Consider the following 16,400-nt stretch of genomic DNA (forward strand, 5'->3'; position numbering starts at 1 on the left):
TTTATCTCGGAGAGTGGACTTCTGCTGTATATCCTCCCTGCTGTTTCTCCGTTAAATCATCAGCCGCTTTTCCTTGTATTCATGGATAAATGTATGCTGTTGAGACGTTATTTTAACGTCCTTGCCTGCATTATTTACTTATTCGGCTTCCCACTCTATCATGTTTTTGATGATGGATTTCTTTAATTCAATGAACATTATCCACTTTCTTCTTCTCAACACTGTCCTTCACGCTCACTTTCTTCCCTTCCATGGAAAACAAACTTATGTCGATCTCTAGCTATAAGCTAATGCTAATGAATACACCAGATGTTTTGGACCGACCTTACGGGGTTCACTGTGTCATTTTCTATGCCAACTAATGGCGTGGATGCTTGTTACTCAAATTTTTTTTTGCAACTTAAAGAACAAAAAGCCGGAAGACAGCTCTTAACAAAACACTAAAAAAGTCAATATTAAGAGAATAAAATTACAAGAAAAAAAGTTGTAGTTTTATGACGGAACAAAAGTTGTAAAAGAAAAAACATTTTAAAATGTAAATCTTTATGGTCTATAAGTATTATTAATACACTGGGCGGCTGCCATATTACTTTAATGTATAAATTATGTATTATTGTCATTTCACAAGTCGGGAAAAAGTCTGTAAGATATTTTATGGGGCAATCCAAATGTTTTTGATGAGACTCTTATCGAGGGGCTGCAATGGGCCATTAAAAATGAGGAAGGAAAAATATTGCAGTATTGTTGTTTTAGGTTCGTGTACAGCAGACATAGCATTGGACTATTGGAAATTATATTACTGCGTATGGGTTCATATATATTTCATTTACTGGACCTAAATATGGGAGAACTGTAAAAAAGTTATTTTACTGGGGCGCATGAATTATTAAGGAACATGTCCGTAAATGCCATACGCAGCACTGACTTCCCCCATTTTTGTTTCTAGATGATCATTCTAGAATCACCTTGAGGCTGGAGAACAGTCAAGGCAACTCTGACTACATCAACGCCAGCCCCATTGTAAGTACACACACACACACACACACAAACACACACACTCCCTGTGGCCTTCAATAAACACAGTGATGGAACGCTTGCTTCGCTTTGGCGGTGTGTGTGCGCCTGTGTGCGTGCGTGTGTGTGTGTGCGTGTGTGTGTGCGTGTGGTGGCATGTGAATATTCATGATGCTTGCGTGCATCCAAGACCGCAGGCGAGTGTTGGCGTGAAGAGTTTGAGAACAGCAAATTGATCCACGGAGTCTTGGGAAATGATTGTTTTTGACCTTGGCTGATGCTAATGTGATCCAAATTGTTTTGTTTACTCTTACGCTGCGCTGACACAGGCCTTTTTCCTCGCTGGCGGCCAATCCCCTCGCAAGAAGCGATGGGAAAAGAACCTGTGTTGGGAATTAGAGCGACTTGTTTCCCTCAAGGCATAACAACACTGCCGACAATATAAATCTCTGTGTGTGTGTGTGTTTCCCTGTTTCACACGCACAAATTGATGCAAATAAGCAAATCAACTGGAACATGCACACAGTATTGTTACAGTGTCAAAAGTGAGCATAACCAGCTTTATTTGGGCTTTTTTTTCGGATTATAAATCGCATTTTTTTTCATAGTTTGGCCGGGGATGCGACTTCTACTCTGGAGCGATTTATGTGTGAAATTATTAACACATTACCGTAAAATATCAAATAATATTATTTATCGCATTCACGTAAGAGACTAGCCGTTTATCAGCAATCGTCACACACACGTCAACCGATAAAAATTTGGCGGGGGGCGGGTCATGGCAGAAGTGCATTGTGAAAAAAAAGATGCTACCTGCTACTACTTCCGTACCTATGGAAATTGATCATTTCAACATTGGCGGTAACTTATAAAAACTGAGAAGGGCTGAACAAAAATGGCACCGAAAAGGAAATCATACACCGCAGGTTACAAGCTGGAAGTAGTGAAATGTGCAGCAGGAAACGGCAATCGTCATATAACGTACACTTATTCAGCCTGTTGTTCACTATTCTTTATTTATTTTAAATTGCCTTTCAAATGTCTATTCTTGGTGTTGGATTTTATCAAATAAATTTCCCCCAAAAATGTGACTTATACTCTAGTGCAGGCCTGGGCAATTATTTTGACTCGGGGGCCAAATTTTGAGAAAAAAATGTGTCTGGGGGCCGGCGTATCTGATTTTTAGGAACACCGATACAAAACCTCACAATAATGTCTGATTGAATGCTAAAAACGTTATGACAGACCGCCTTAAAAAATGGATTTAAATTTTTTTACTGAATGAGACACCCAGAATGTACATGAAAATAAAGAATGTGGGATTTACAATATTAACTATGAACGATAAAACACTGAATATTGACAACATATGAATGTCACACCCCCTCTTGATCGACATTTTACAATCAAGCGAAACACAAAAAAAAATGCAACAAACACAGCAAAATATAAACGCAAAGGGGGAAAAAATAAACCCACCTACAATCTGATACATCTGATATATCACTAAGCTTTAGAACTTTCTTGTAAAAATCTCCTTCCGCGTCTGTCCCTGACACCCGCATTTCAGGCTGGCCGCTCTGGAAACACTCTGTGGAAACGCTCCCCACCCACACTGCTTGGTGCCTCATCTGAGCTGCTGTGACTTAGATTACCATAGTGACTAATTAGATGACCATGGTAACTAATTAGATGACCATGGTAACTAATTAGATGACCATAGTAACTAGTATATCATGCAAAAGCGCAGATTCCAACCATTGAAATACTTTGTATAGTTCAAGACTTACGGTCATTTGAAAACATCACTGCACATCATAATGGCAGCTACAGTTTCCATCTTAAAAATCGAAAAAAATTATTTGGGAATGTCTGGCGGGCCAGATTGAAAAGCTTAACGGGCCGCATGTGGCCCCCGGGCCTTAATTTGCCCAGGTCTGCTCTAGTGCGACTTGTGTTTTTTTCCTTCTTTATTATGCATTTTTGGCCGATGCGGTTTATACTCCGGAGCGATTTATAATCCGAAAAATACGGTACCTAATAAGGTGTCCAGTGGTGGAATGTTGCCTTTGTACTTGCAGCTGTTTTTCTGCTGTGTGATTTGGAGTCTTTGTGTTTTAATGAGCAACATACTGAAGTTGCTTATGCGTAAAGGGAACAGTGGACCATTTAAGATAATTTTGTGGGCAGAAAAAACCCTCAGAAATGATCTGTCTTCACTTTTAATCGCCTCGCAGCTAAATTGGTCTCGCCAATAATTATGTTTAGCGTACAAATTTGCATTGTAATAGGCGGGAGCATCGCTCAACTGCTCGCCAATGCGCATCACGTCTGCACGCCCACAACGTCCCTCAGCAATTTCTGCCAAGGGGAGGTTTGACGGGAAGCCTCGCTCGACAAGCAGCGCCCATCTGGGAGAGCAGGCGCCGTAAATGCACGCTTAATGCTAGCACTGATCACACAACAGGAGTCGCTTATTCTACATCTGTCCTGCAGCCCAGTGCACGTTGGCCATGTTGGCTCACGATGGTGTCTACCTGTTTGTGTTCGCTGCAGATGGATCATGACCCCAGGAACCCCGCCTACATCGCCACGCAGGGCCCGTTGCCGTCTACTGTGGCCGACTTCTGGCAGGTAGGCTGTGCCAAACATTGGAGCAGGTCTGACGCCATGAGAGGAACATTGCAAGAACAACACATTTCTTTGCAGATGGTTTGGGAGAATGGCTGCGTGGTCATCGTCATGCTGACGCCGCTGGTGGAGAGCGGCGTGAAGCAGTGCTACCACTACTGGCCTGACGAGGGCTCCAACCTTTACCACATCTACGAGGTACGATCGCCACACACTGCCTTGCTAAGGAGTCACACGGAACAACAAGTCATAACATCAGTAGTGTTTTTTTTATAAACTTTACTGGATAAAGATTAAACACACCTTTCTTACAACATGTCACAACACGCTATGGTATGGTTTAGGATCTGACACCATATTACCACACATTACCACACTGCAAAAACTGAAATTTAAGTAAGATTAAATATCTCAAATGAGGATGTTATTTGCTTATTTTTTGTCTGATAAGATAATTCTTCTCACTAAGCAGATTTTATGTTAAGTGTTTTACTTGTTTTAAGGGTTTTGGTCCTAAATGATCTCAGTAAGATATTACAGCTTGTTGCTGAGATTTTATGACCTATATTGAGTAAAACATGCAGTGCATGTGCCTCACAATACGAAGATCCTGATTAGTCCTGAGTTCAATCCCGGGCTCAGGATCTTTCTGTGTGGAGTTTGTATGTTCTCCCCGTGACTGCGTGGGTTCCCTCCGGGTACTCCGGCTTCCTCCCACCTCCAAAGACATGCACCTGGGGATAGGTTGATTGGCAACACTAAATGGTCCCTAGTGTGTGAATGTGAGTGTGAATGTTGTCTGTCTATCTGTGTTGGCCCTGTGATGAGGTGTCGACTTGTCCAGAGTGTACACCGCCTTCCGCCCGAATGCAGCCGAGATAGGCTCCAGCACTCCCCGCAATCCCAAAAGGGACAAGCGGTAGAAAATGGATGGATGGATGCTTGAAACTAGAACAGTGGTTCTTAACCTTGTTGGAGGTACCGAACCCCACCGGTTTCCTATGCGCATTCACCGAACCCTTCTTTAGTGAAAAATAAAATGTTTTTTTTTTTTTTTTTTTTCAAATTCAAGACAAAGTTAAATGTTTTTGGTAACACTTTAGAATGGGGAACATATTCTAAGTACCGTAACAAAGACTTAATTTTGAGTTATTTGGACACTAGGGGAACATATTGTAAGTACCGTATTTTTCGGAGTATAAGTCGCACCTGCCGAAAATGCATAATAAAGAAGGAAAAAAACATATATAAATCGCACTGGAGCCGGCCAAACTATGAAAAAAACTGCGACTTATAGTCCGAAAAATACGGTAATAAAGAGTTAATTTAGAGTTATTTGGTTAGGGTTAGGCTTACAATAAGGCCATGCCGAATAAGGCATTATTAAGTATTTAATAATGACTAGTTAAGAGCCAATATGTTACTAATTTGCATGTTAATAAGCAACTAATTAATGGTGAATATGTTCCCCATACTAAAGTGTTACCATGTTTTTTTTACTGGTGCATAAAATGAACCGTGCATGAACATCACCTTGTTCAAACAACAAAACCAACACAGTGCATAAACTCACAACAAACCACACACCTGCAAATTAATCAGCTGTTGCCGTATCCGTAATACGCTGATAGGGAGAAGTTTGTATTTACACGATGAGTCGGGTGTGTTTTGACCTCCGCCGAACCCCTGAGGTTGACTCACAGAACCCCTAGGGCAGTGGTTCTCAAATGGGGGTACGCGTATCCCTGGGGGTACTTGAAGGTATGCCAAGGGGTACGTGAGATTTTTTTTAAAATATTCTAATAATAGCAACAATTCAAAAATCCTTTATAAATATATTTATTGAATAATACTTCAACAAAATATGAATGTAAGTTCATAAACTCAGTGAGGCACAAGCTCAGGTTTCTCACTAAAATGTCTGTCAAAAAGAACGGTGAAAATAAATGCAACAATGCAATATTCAGTGTTGACAGCTAGATTTTTTGTGGACATGTTCCATAAATATTGATGTTAAAGATTTATTTTTTTTGTGAAGAAATGTTTAGAATTAAGTTCATGAATCCAGATGGATCTCTATTACAATCCCCAAAGAGGGCACTTTAAGTTGATGATTACTTCTATGTGTAGAAATCTTTATTTATAATTGAATCACTTGTTTATTTTTCAACAAGTTTTTAGTTATTTTTATATCTTTTTTTCTAAATAGTTCAAGAAAGACCACTACAAATGAGCAATATTTTGCACTGTTATACAATTTGATAAATCAGAAACTGATGACATAGTGCATTTTACTTCTTTATCTCTTTTTTTCAACCAAAAATGCTTTGCTCTGATTAGGGGGTACTTGAATTAAAAAAATGTTTACAGGGGGTACATCACTGAAAAAAGTTTGAGAACCACTGCCCTAGGGTTCGATCGAACCCAGGTTAAGAACCACCGAGCTAGAATATCAACTGTTGCAAAGCTGTGTCATTAACACTCACAAGTATAAAACTGCTTTTTCAAAGTAATAATTTCTTATTTCAAGCATGAAAAAAAAATCATGATGCCGAGCGTATATCATTATGTCAAGATAATGGCACTAGCATTTACTTCATTTAAAAATATTTTTCAACATATTGAGCAAAAAGGTCTCTTTTTTTTCTACCAAGAAAAGTGCACTTGTTATTAGTGAGAATATACTTATTTTAAGGTATTTTTGGGTTCATTGAGGTTAGCTAATTTTACTTGTTTTGGAAAGTCTTGACAAGCCAAATTTTCTTGTTCTATTGGCAGATAATTTTGCTTAGTTCAAGTAAAATACCTCTAATTTTCTTTTTCTTGTTTTTGAACACTGACTTTTTGCAGTGCACTAGGAGTGTAACGATTTGTCTTAACAACAATTCATTCGATTCGATATTTGTGGTTGACGATACGATTCCAGAACAATCTCTCTCTTTTTTTTTTTTTTTACAGCAATACGATCCGAAATGTTTCAGTGAGTTGAAATCCATTCAATAACTTTTTGGCAAAAAAAAAAAAATCAAGCAGTGTGACTGACTGTGAAATAAATACTGGATACTCGACGCTGCAGGTGAAGTTTCCTATGTTCCTGTTGTTTCTTGTAAAGGAATGACGTATAAATGAATTATGGATACAAACAAGCAAGTAAACAACGATTAATGGCCAATGCATTTACACAGTGGCGGGCCGTGCGTTTCCCACCAAGGCCTTCAGTGATGTCCAAATTCAATAATTACCTCTCAAAATACTATAATTTATGTCACCACATGACCATTGCTGGAGAAATACTATACAGAAACACATTGTCACCCTACTCTGCATTGAAACACATCACCAGTGTACAAAACGGGTTATTTTCTGGCGCATTTAAAAAACAATTACAACGCATCAGCAATTAAAACATATCTTATGTGGTACTGTCGAAATTAAAATTGCGAAAACATATTTAAAAGTGACAAAATAAAACATTTGAACTCATAATTTATAGCACCTATTCGACGCCGTATAAGCCAGTTGTATCGTCGTCGGCTTATTCGTGCGGAAAAGGCGAGCATTTCATCGCCAGAACAGCTGAGCTAGCTTCCGGGGTCGGCTGACATCGTCTCACAAGATGTAGTTTCTCTTTAAATATCCTTCCTGAAAATGGTCTTGCAAATATATATCTGCCACCTAATCAAAGTTTTGTTCTCCTTCTCTGCTATCCCGGTCTGGCTACGTCGCAACACTTCCCGCTTCCTGCTAAATTTAAATTTGTGAATGGATACTCACTTTGGAATGAAAAGTGAGTATTCAATCACAGTCTTGTTAACACCAGGCTACCTAGATAAGCTACTGTCAACAACTTGTGATCTGATTGGCTATCGCAAATGTCTATGAACTCTATGTGTTCTCAAATTCCTCCGTTAGTATCCAATTACAGGACGCATAAATGTCACGTTTTAACGTGAGGCCATCTAGAAGGCCTTACTGACAACAACTTGTTATCTGATTGTCTATCGCAATTATCTATCAACTGTATGTGCCCGTTCACTTACAGTGCATTGTTGATTCTGAAGGCCTTGGGCAGATTTCATACAGCATGGCAACATAAGTTAGCTGAATTCTGATTGGTTTCAAACTAAAACTAAAAACAACAGCACTTGAAGGAGCGTAATATGACATGAAGAGAATATGAAAACTTTTAGTTATTTAGGGAAAGTAAATAAAAAAATATCTTTAATTATGATCATGATTTCTGGTTATGTTAGGCCAGCAGAGAAGGCCTTGCTGGCCCTGACGGCCCACCACTGCATTTACATCTTTTTTTAATAAAGTGCAACACTTTAGGTTGAATTTACAATTAACAAAAATAAATTAACAAGAGGAAACCTTTAATGCTCACATTTTCAACATTCAAGCAATTTTCAACAAAAGTACAGTCACCAACATTTTAAGAGTAGATTTAACTGGTAAATAAAGTTAGCTGACCCGGCCATTAAGTATCTGTTCTCCGCCCTGGCGTCGCAGGTGACAAACCGCGTCCCAGGTGTGCGGACGCATGTAAGCCCCTTCATCCCTTTCTAATTTCCATAGCCTCCTTCATTCATCTCTGCTATTTTTTTTCTCAAGAAATAACTTTTCCTTGGCTGGCAGTCGCGTGTTGTGTGTCACACTTCATGGTGTTGTTTTCCGGAAGTCGGTGCACTGCAGTAATCTGCTCTGCTGTCACTTACGTTTTGTCAGTCGCCTCTTTTGTGGTTTAACCCTTGTGTAATGTTCATATTGCTGTTACTCAGCCAGCGTTTGTGGGTCTGATGGACCCGTTGCATTTTGTGGCTTTTAATGCCTCACAATCAAACACTTTTATGTTAAAATACTGAACAGATGTTTATTGGGATAAGGTAAACATCTGTTCAGTATTTTAACATAAAAGTGTTTGATTGTGAGGCATTAAAAGCCACAAAATGCAACGGGTCCATCAGACCCACAAACGCTGGCTGAGTAACAACAATATGAACGTTGCATGGAAAATTTCTCTGCCAGTTTCTGCATCCCACAGGGATTCTTTCTTTTGTGTTTCTGCACTTGTGGTTCCCACACAAGGTTGCAACATTGTCAACACTGTCTGCTCTCATTTTCTCGCACATTTGACCCTCTGATGTTCTGTGTACCTACACTCTGTCCTCCTCCTGTCTAGGCCTGCTGTGTGTGCGCGTGTGTGTGTGGTACACAGAACATCAATTTCCACACTTCTATTAGCCCCGGATCCAGTGGATCCGGACATCTTAGATGTAATAGAAATGTGTGTGGGGGGGGGGGGCGGGGGGGGGGGGGGGTGTATGGTGTGTGGTCATGAAATATGTATTCTGATATATGTTCTTCACAGAAAATGAGCCAAAGTCAGTGAGTCTCAGTTTGAAAAATTAATTAATTGTATCATTTTTCTTTTAATAAAAAATGAAAACAGGTCCCACAGACCCGAACACCACTCAAGGGTTAAAGTTGTGCTGCGACTTGAAATTATCGTGTTGTTTAGTTTGTATTTGTTGTGGCTTTTGTAATTGTGCTGTCGCTGAAAATGTTGTGTTGTAATTCATGATATTGCTTTGAGAAGTTTGAATTTGTTGTGACCTTTCTCAGCCATTTTGTTTTGATGAGGTCATAGAAGGACGGAAGAGACTTAACGTTTAGCGTCCTTATTTTCAAAAGTGTTAAACGTCATATAAAGTCTGCTGTTCTTAAATCCAATGTTTTTCTTTTTCTAGTATCTATGAAATTGATGGATTCCCTATTAAAACGACCTTAGATCGATACCTATCTTTTAGAAGGCAAATTTGCTCAGCACAGATCGATATACTTGAAATTTAAGAATACAAATCGATCTATGGATACGTCTATCAATCGTTACACCCATAATTACCACACATATTACAACTTGCTACATTAACATGTTACAAGATATTACATATACAACATATGTTATGATATGTTAAAACACACATTACCACACAAAACAACACATTATAGTACATGATGACATGTTACTAGATATTACAACACGTTACAACTAGGGCTGTCAAAGGTAATGTGATAATAACATGTGTCCTGATTCCTTTTTGACCCTTGGTCCAGTCCGTAGCGTGGGGAAATGTAATGACGTCCAGTTACTATTGAGCCTCACGCTCATAAATAGCGAGCAGCAATGCACAAAGCAGAGGTGTGGACTCGAGTCACATGACTTGGACTCGAGTCAGACTCGAGTCATGAATTTGATTACTTTAGACTCGACTTGACAAAATGTAAAGAGACTTGCAACTCGACTTAGACTTTAACATCAATGACTTGTGACTTCACTTGGACTTGAGCCTTTTGACTTGACATGACTTGCCACTTTCCCCAAAATCCAAAGCTTAAAAAGTTATTTGGGAGCACTCCGTATTTTTCATTTTCTTCATCTGTCTATCAGCGTGTTATTCCTGTCAGCTGGTGTGCTGTCAGTACAACAGCCAATCAAATTAGAACTACGTTGTTTTCATCACACAGCATTCATCCAATCAAATTGCAGGACAACCAATGACCAAGGGATGTCCAACAACGTGCCAGTGATAAACAATTATGTTAAAGTTGGTTTCGTTCGGGTATAAAAACTACGACTTGGTCAACAAAAAACGAATTGCCGTATGCAAATCACACAGTTCGAATATTACAGACGGAGACGCAACAACTTCCAACTTCGTTCGACATTTGAAGTTGCACAAAGAAGGGTAAGTTTTGAATGTAAGATAACGTTTATTGGCTAAGTAACGTGACTTTTATTTGCTATGTAGTTAAATCAGTGAGGCTGCAAACTCACTGCTAACGTTATAACCATAGACATCTTATAAGTAGACGCAGCATAGAGCGCTACTGCCTACTGGCGCAGACAAGGCGCGGGGCCGCCATCTTGGAGTGGTGATCCGCTCCACTCAGTGCAATTCATTTGGCAGGAGCAATGAACTGTCAGCGCATTTAATTCATTTTACCTCACTGAATACCACTGATTTTCACGCGCTTTTTTGTCATACGTGTGTAACAGACACATGTTTTGGCGTGTTTTATTATTCATAGTTTGCTTAACAGTAATATAATATTCTTATGCACTATAAATGACCAGACGTCCGAGATCAAAACTGGGAATATAATCCCAGAGAAGGGGAAAAAAAACGGTAAACTATTTTTAAGTTGAAGAAACAATATGATTAGGTTATATATACATATGCGTGTATCCTACATAAACAATGTATGAATACATTAGATATCTATATATCTTAGGGACCTATAGACTGTATCTCTGTTGCTTCAGCAGCAGAGAGTTTATTCTGTCTTGACACTTTGTATTGATATTTTCTATTACATTCTTCCCTTAAATGATAATGTTTGCAGTGATTGTTTTATATGTATTATTTTATGTAAGTTGCTTTGGATAAAAGCGTCTGCCAAATACTTAAACATATATAAACACCTGAAAGTCTTCATATCAGCTAAAACCACCAATCTGTTTCACTGGATTCAGAATAAAACCAAATTCTGTTTAACCCAACAATGTTAGTATTTGAATATTGTTACTTGAAGACTGATTCCTGGTTACAATTATACTGTTAAGAAAGTATTGTCTTATACTTTGCCTAAAATGAGAATGCATCATAATCAGTAGTGGCTGGTGAATTTTGTTTTAGGTGGGGCTGAAAGTTTGTAAACCAAACCCCTGTAGGGGCGTCATCCTCCCCCAGAAGATTTCTTTGTGATTTTCACATACAAATATTGAAGATCTTTGATCCTTCTCAACTCTGTGGTAATATTATTTTCATAAAATACAACCAATAGTACGTTAATGTTAAATCTTACTTGTGAAAAGTAATCCCCCGATTCCTATTTTCAACAGTCTGCTCATTTGAGCAGGAAAACGCTGAACACCATCTTTGTTTTCTACCTTTCAACTGTCAGTTTAGGCTGCTCGCCGGCTCCTCATCAGCACTTCAAGATGGCGGGCAAATTGCTCACGTCACAGCAACCAATGCTGCGTCTACTTATAAGATGTCTATGGTTATAACGTAATTGCAAACACGGCAATCTGTTGCGTCCACTGCAGTTTGCTACCTTATTCATACTTTTTGTCAAGTGATTTTTTTTTAAGCAGGGTTTCATGAGGTACCTATACATAACGTTACGTTAGTCAATGTATCACACACAGTAACGTAACGTTAGTCAATGTATCACACACAGCAACATTACGTTAGTCAATGTATCACACACAGTAACATTACGTTAGTCAATGTATCACACACAGTAACGTAACGTTAGACGGCAGTCAGCAGCACCGCGTATTTTAGCCACCTACAAAAAGACAAACATAGTCAAATAAAGGTCAGTTAAAATGTATACTATATTAAGAATATGTGTACATATTGCATAGGGTCCTGACATCTAAAAAGTACAACTCTGTTCATTGTTATGTTCATATATTTGTTATGTTTTTCATGTGTACGCACACATAAACACACATACAGTATGAGATGAGATAAGGTAAGAACAGGATAGAAACTGCTGTAGAACTAGTTACAATGCAATATGCCATGGAAATACAATGTTAACACTTTTGTGCAAATAAGTACAGTTGCACTTGTTTTTTTCAAATGTGTTTATTCTGTAAAGGAATGAGTTACATGTTTAAAATGACTGGTTAATAGTGCTATTTTGAAGTGCAATGTCAGCACTATCTTTTTCCCTGCAATTTCAAATGCACTTGTTTTAATAAATAAATACAGCGTTTTAAAAGCATACACAATCTGTGTAAATATATTAGTCTGTGGTTAAATGACTTGAAAGGACTCGAAACTCAAAATGCAGGACTTGGGACTTGACTTGAGACTTTCCAGTCTTGACTTTGGACTTGACTCGGACTTGCCCTGTCTTGACTCGGGACTTGACTCGAGACTTGAGGGTAAAGACTTGAGACTTACTTGTGACTTGCAAAGCAATGACTTGGTCCCACCTCTGGCACAAAGTAAGGGGGACATAATGGAACTATCAGATCCAAAGCCATGGCAAGTTGTTCTCCCGACAAGACACAACTATTTTATTTTCGATCGCTGTGAAACAACAAAATTGGAGCGAACTCCTGCTGGCGCGCTTTGCCGCTTGTAGTCCGTGTTTACATTACAGTTGAGTGCATTAATAACATTAACACTGTTACTCAAACTGTTTTAGTAAACTGCAATAAAAGCTCAGCAGAAAAAAAACAAGGTAGAGAGGAAGTCCAGAGTCACTTTTATCGGCGACCTTTGTCAAAACATGTCAAGACACTTCTCGTACCAATCACACACTTCCAGTTTCACAATGATAGCGCTACGTGTCACACACACAGTCTTAACTACCAAAACAATGAAAAATTGTCTAACATTACGATCATGCTTTGTCAAATATGATTTGTAAAGGGTATAAAGTGTATATTCTTTTTAAAACCTGTTGTGATTGATAGTCCGCAATTACAGAATGTTTAGCAGGCTGAATATTACAATTTATTAAAAAATAGAGGTTAAAACATTGCATTGTAGCGATATTAATTCTATTAACTTGTACAACATGTCATTTACAGAATTTTAGCATTTATTAAGGTATAAATATTACAGATTACATTACCAAACATCTTTGACAATCAAACCATGATCGTAACAATCCACATTTTGTGTTATTAATGCGTGGAACTGGTATTTAAACTTGGATGGGTAGCTCCTCCCCTCCGAATGCAAGTGTTCCTACAGCAGGAATACAAATTCCGTATTCCTACAAAATACAAAATCTGGCAAGACAGAAACACACTGCAGGTATATTTTCAAAATTATTTTATTCTTTATGTACTTTTTGTGTTGAGCTGTTTAAAAAAAGCATCATGTTTAAAAACATTTAATTAAAGAAAACAAATTGTCCAGTCATGTTAAAACAAAAAGGAAAATGATCTGTCTTGAGTACACTTATTAATGACAAAAATGTATGTTGACCTGCAAGTCTTGCGATTGATTTTGAGTTACCTATGAACAAATTGCGGTTAAATATTTTAATTGTTTGACATTATGTTGTAACATATGTTACAACATGATGTAATGCGTTTTAACACGTTAAAAGATATTACAACATGTAACAACACACATTACCAAGCATGTTACAACACATAATTAGTGCTGTCAAATTATTACTTTTTTTAATCAGGTTAATCACATTTTGGAATTTGGATTCCATCCATCCATTTTCTACCGCTTGTCCCTTTCGGGGTCACGGGGCGTGCTGGAGCCTATCTCAGCTGCATTCGGGCGGAAGGCGGGGTACACCCTGGACAAGTCACCACCTCATCACAGGGCCAACACAGATAGACAGACAACATTCACACTCACATTCACACACTAGGGCCAATTTAGTGTTGCCAATCAACCTATCCCCAATTGCATGTTTTTGGAGGTGGGAGGAAGCCGGAGTACCCACGCAGTCACGGGGAGAACATACAAATTCCACACAGAAAGATCCCGAGCCCGGGATTGAACTCAGGACTACTCAGGACCTTCGTATTAATAATGATTAATCACAGGTGATTGATTACTAGTTTGCATAAATACAATTTGCAGAGGAAAAGACCCCCAAAATTTGTACACAAATGCAATTTTATTGTCAGAATGTCATCCAGAGACGTTTTAAACGTTTTACTTGAATGCATGTCATTTATTTGCACAAAAGTTGGTAACAGTTTTATCTAAAGGTCTTTCAGGCTGTATTGCCAGCGAGCACACCAGCGTCTCTCCTCCTTCATTTTTGTACTGACATATGCATTCATCAGATCACTGACTGTAAAGAAGTTAAGGTAAAAGAGCTTGCACGGTCAAAATCAATTGCATTATTAATCAAAGTGTGTTCCTGAATAATGCAATATTTTCTTGTGATGAATCACGAGTTAACTCGTTAATTTGTTAACTTGTTAAGATGTTACAAGATTTTACAACATATGCTATAACACATTGCACGACACATTATAAAGCATGCTACAAGATATTACAACATATGTTTAACAAGTTGCAACACGTTACCACACTTATTATACCATACATTTAGACGCATTTTAATACGTTATAAGATGTTACAAGATATTACATCATGTTACAATACGTTACAACAGGGGTGTTTAAAGTGCGACTGGAGGACTATTTTCGGTGCGCAATTTGTTTTAGATAGGTCCTCTGCGTATTGTAAAAATTTAATAAATCCATAAAAAATAGATATTATCATTATGTATTATTATTACTATATTATGTATTAATTAATTTGCTGTCATCTAATACAAAGCTAAGATGTTTTGTTCAGATAGTATCATATTAAACCTACGTTGGATAGCTTTTTACTCGGGCTGTCAAAGTTAATGCGATAATAAAAGGTTAACTATAATTTTTTTAACGCCACTAACAAATTTTTTTAATGTGCGATTAACACACAGCCTCGGGCCAATCCCTAGTGGGGGGAAATTGGCTTTGTTCACTTGTCACTGATAAGCCACAAGTGGGAAAATAGCGAGCAGAAATGGACAAAGAAAAAAGGAACACTATGGAAATACCAGATCTAAAGCCACGACAAATTATTTTCTGTAAAAGAAAAAATATATATAATACGCGCTTTGTTCAAAGAGGTGGGTGGAGCTTCACTTCCGTGTTTAGATTACAGTTAAGGTGCATTGATAACATAAAATGTAGATTATTACTGTGACTGATTCAATAAGATGGCAAATTCAGTAAGGGGACTTTTTATTGCAAACAGTGAGGTCCGTCTTCAAAACATGTCAAGACACTTTCTCAAACCAATCACACTTTTCCGGCTTCAAAATAAAAGCGCTACGCTTTAAATCGGGTTTAACCACAATAACAAAATAATGTCTTAAATATCTTGCATTACGATCATGGTTTGTCAAATATGTTTTGTAAAGTAATCTGTGATATTTGCACCTAAATAAATGCTTGTACATTAGTTGTGGAATATGGTGGGGGGAATTTTTCTGGTTGGCTGAAATGTGTAAATGTTTTTATCCAACCCTGTGGTTGATTTTCCTCTGTTACAGAATGTTATTATTATTATAGGATGAATAATACAATTTATTAATAAATAGAGAAGGTTAAGACATTGTCATGCAGCAATATGAAGATTATTAACTTGTACAACAACATGTAATGTACGGAATATCAGAAGCATTTATTCAGGTAGAAATATCACAGATTACATTAAACCACATTTTGCGTTATTAATGCATAAAACTGGTATTTAAACATAAAAGTTGTTCTCGCCTACAGCAGGAATACTATTTTCTGTATTCCTACAAAATACAAAATCTGGTAAGACACCAATGCACTGCAGGTAGTTTTTTTTGTTCTCATTAAAAAAAAGTGTTTACGTCCTTTTTCAATGTTGAGCTGTTTAAAAAAGCAAAATGTTTAAAACACATTTCATGAAAGCAAAATAATTGTCCAGTCATGGTATTGAAAAGTTTAAATGTATCCATCTTGAATACACCTAATAATGATTAAAATGGATATCTATATGCATTTAATTATGACAAATTGAGTTAATTATGAATTAAATGTGAATGATTGCAATTATAAAATGTAATCGTTTTGACAACCCTAAATACAAAATGTTTTAAATGTTATAGTGGATTTTATTTATAAATAACTTTTTCTCCAGTGACTCAAAGCACTTTGTAT

The 16,400-nt window shown here is 37.7% G+C and overlaps 1 protein-coding gene across 1 annotated transcript in view; it reads left to right on the forward strand.

Annotated features, from left to right (window-relative positions):
• The window catches only part of LOC133618588 (receptor-type tyrosine-protein phosphatase N2-like), a 162,649-nt gene that overhangs the window by 135,284 nt on the left and 10,965 nt on the right, over positions 1–16,400 (forward strand). Inside the window, exons 16-18 of the mRNA XM_061979092.1 lie at positions 947–1,020; positions 3,571–3,648; positions 3,724–3,843. Coding sequence (XP_061835076.1) covers positions 947–1,020; positions 3,571–3,648; positions 3,724–3,843 — 272 coding nt within the window. The remainder of the gene's footprint in view (positions 1–946; positions 1,021–3,570; positions 3,649–3,723; positions 3,844–16,400) is intronic.

The sequence above is a fragment of the Nerophis lumbriciformis genome, linkage group LG19 (assembly GCF_033978685.3).
Source record: "Nerophis lumbriciformis linkage group LG19, RoL_Nlum_v2.1, whole genome shotgun sequence".
In the NCBI taxonomy this organism is placed as follows: Eukaryota; Metazoa; Chordata; class Actinopteri; order Syngnathiformes; family Syngnathidae; genus Nerophis; species Nerophis lumbriciformis.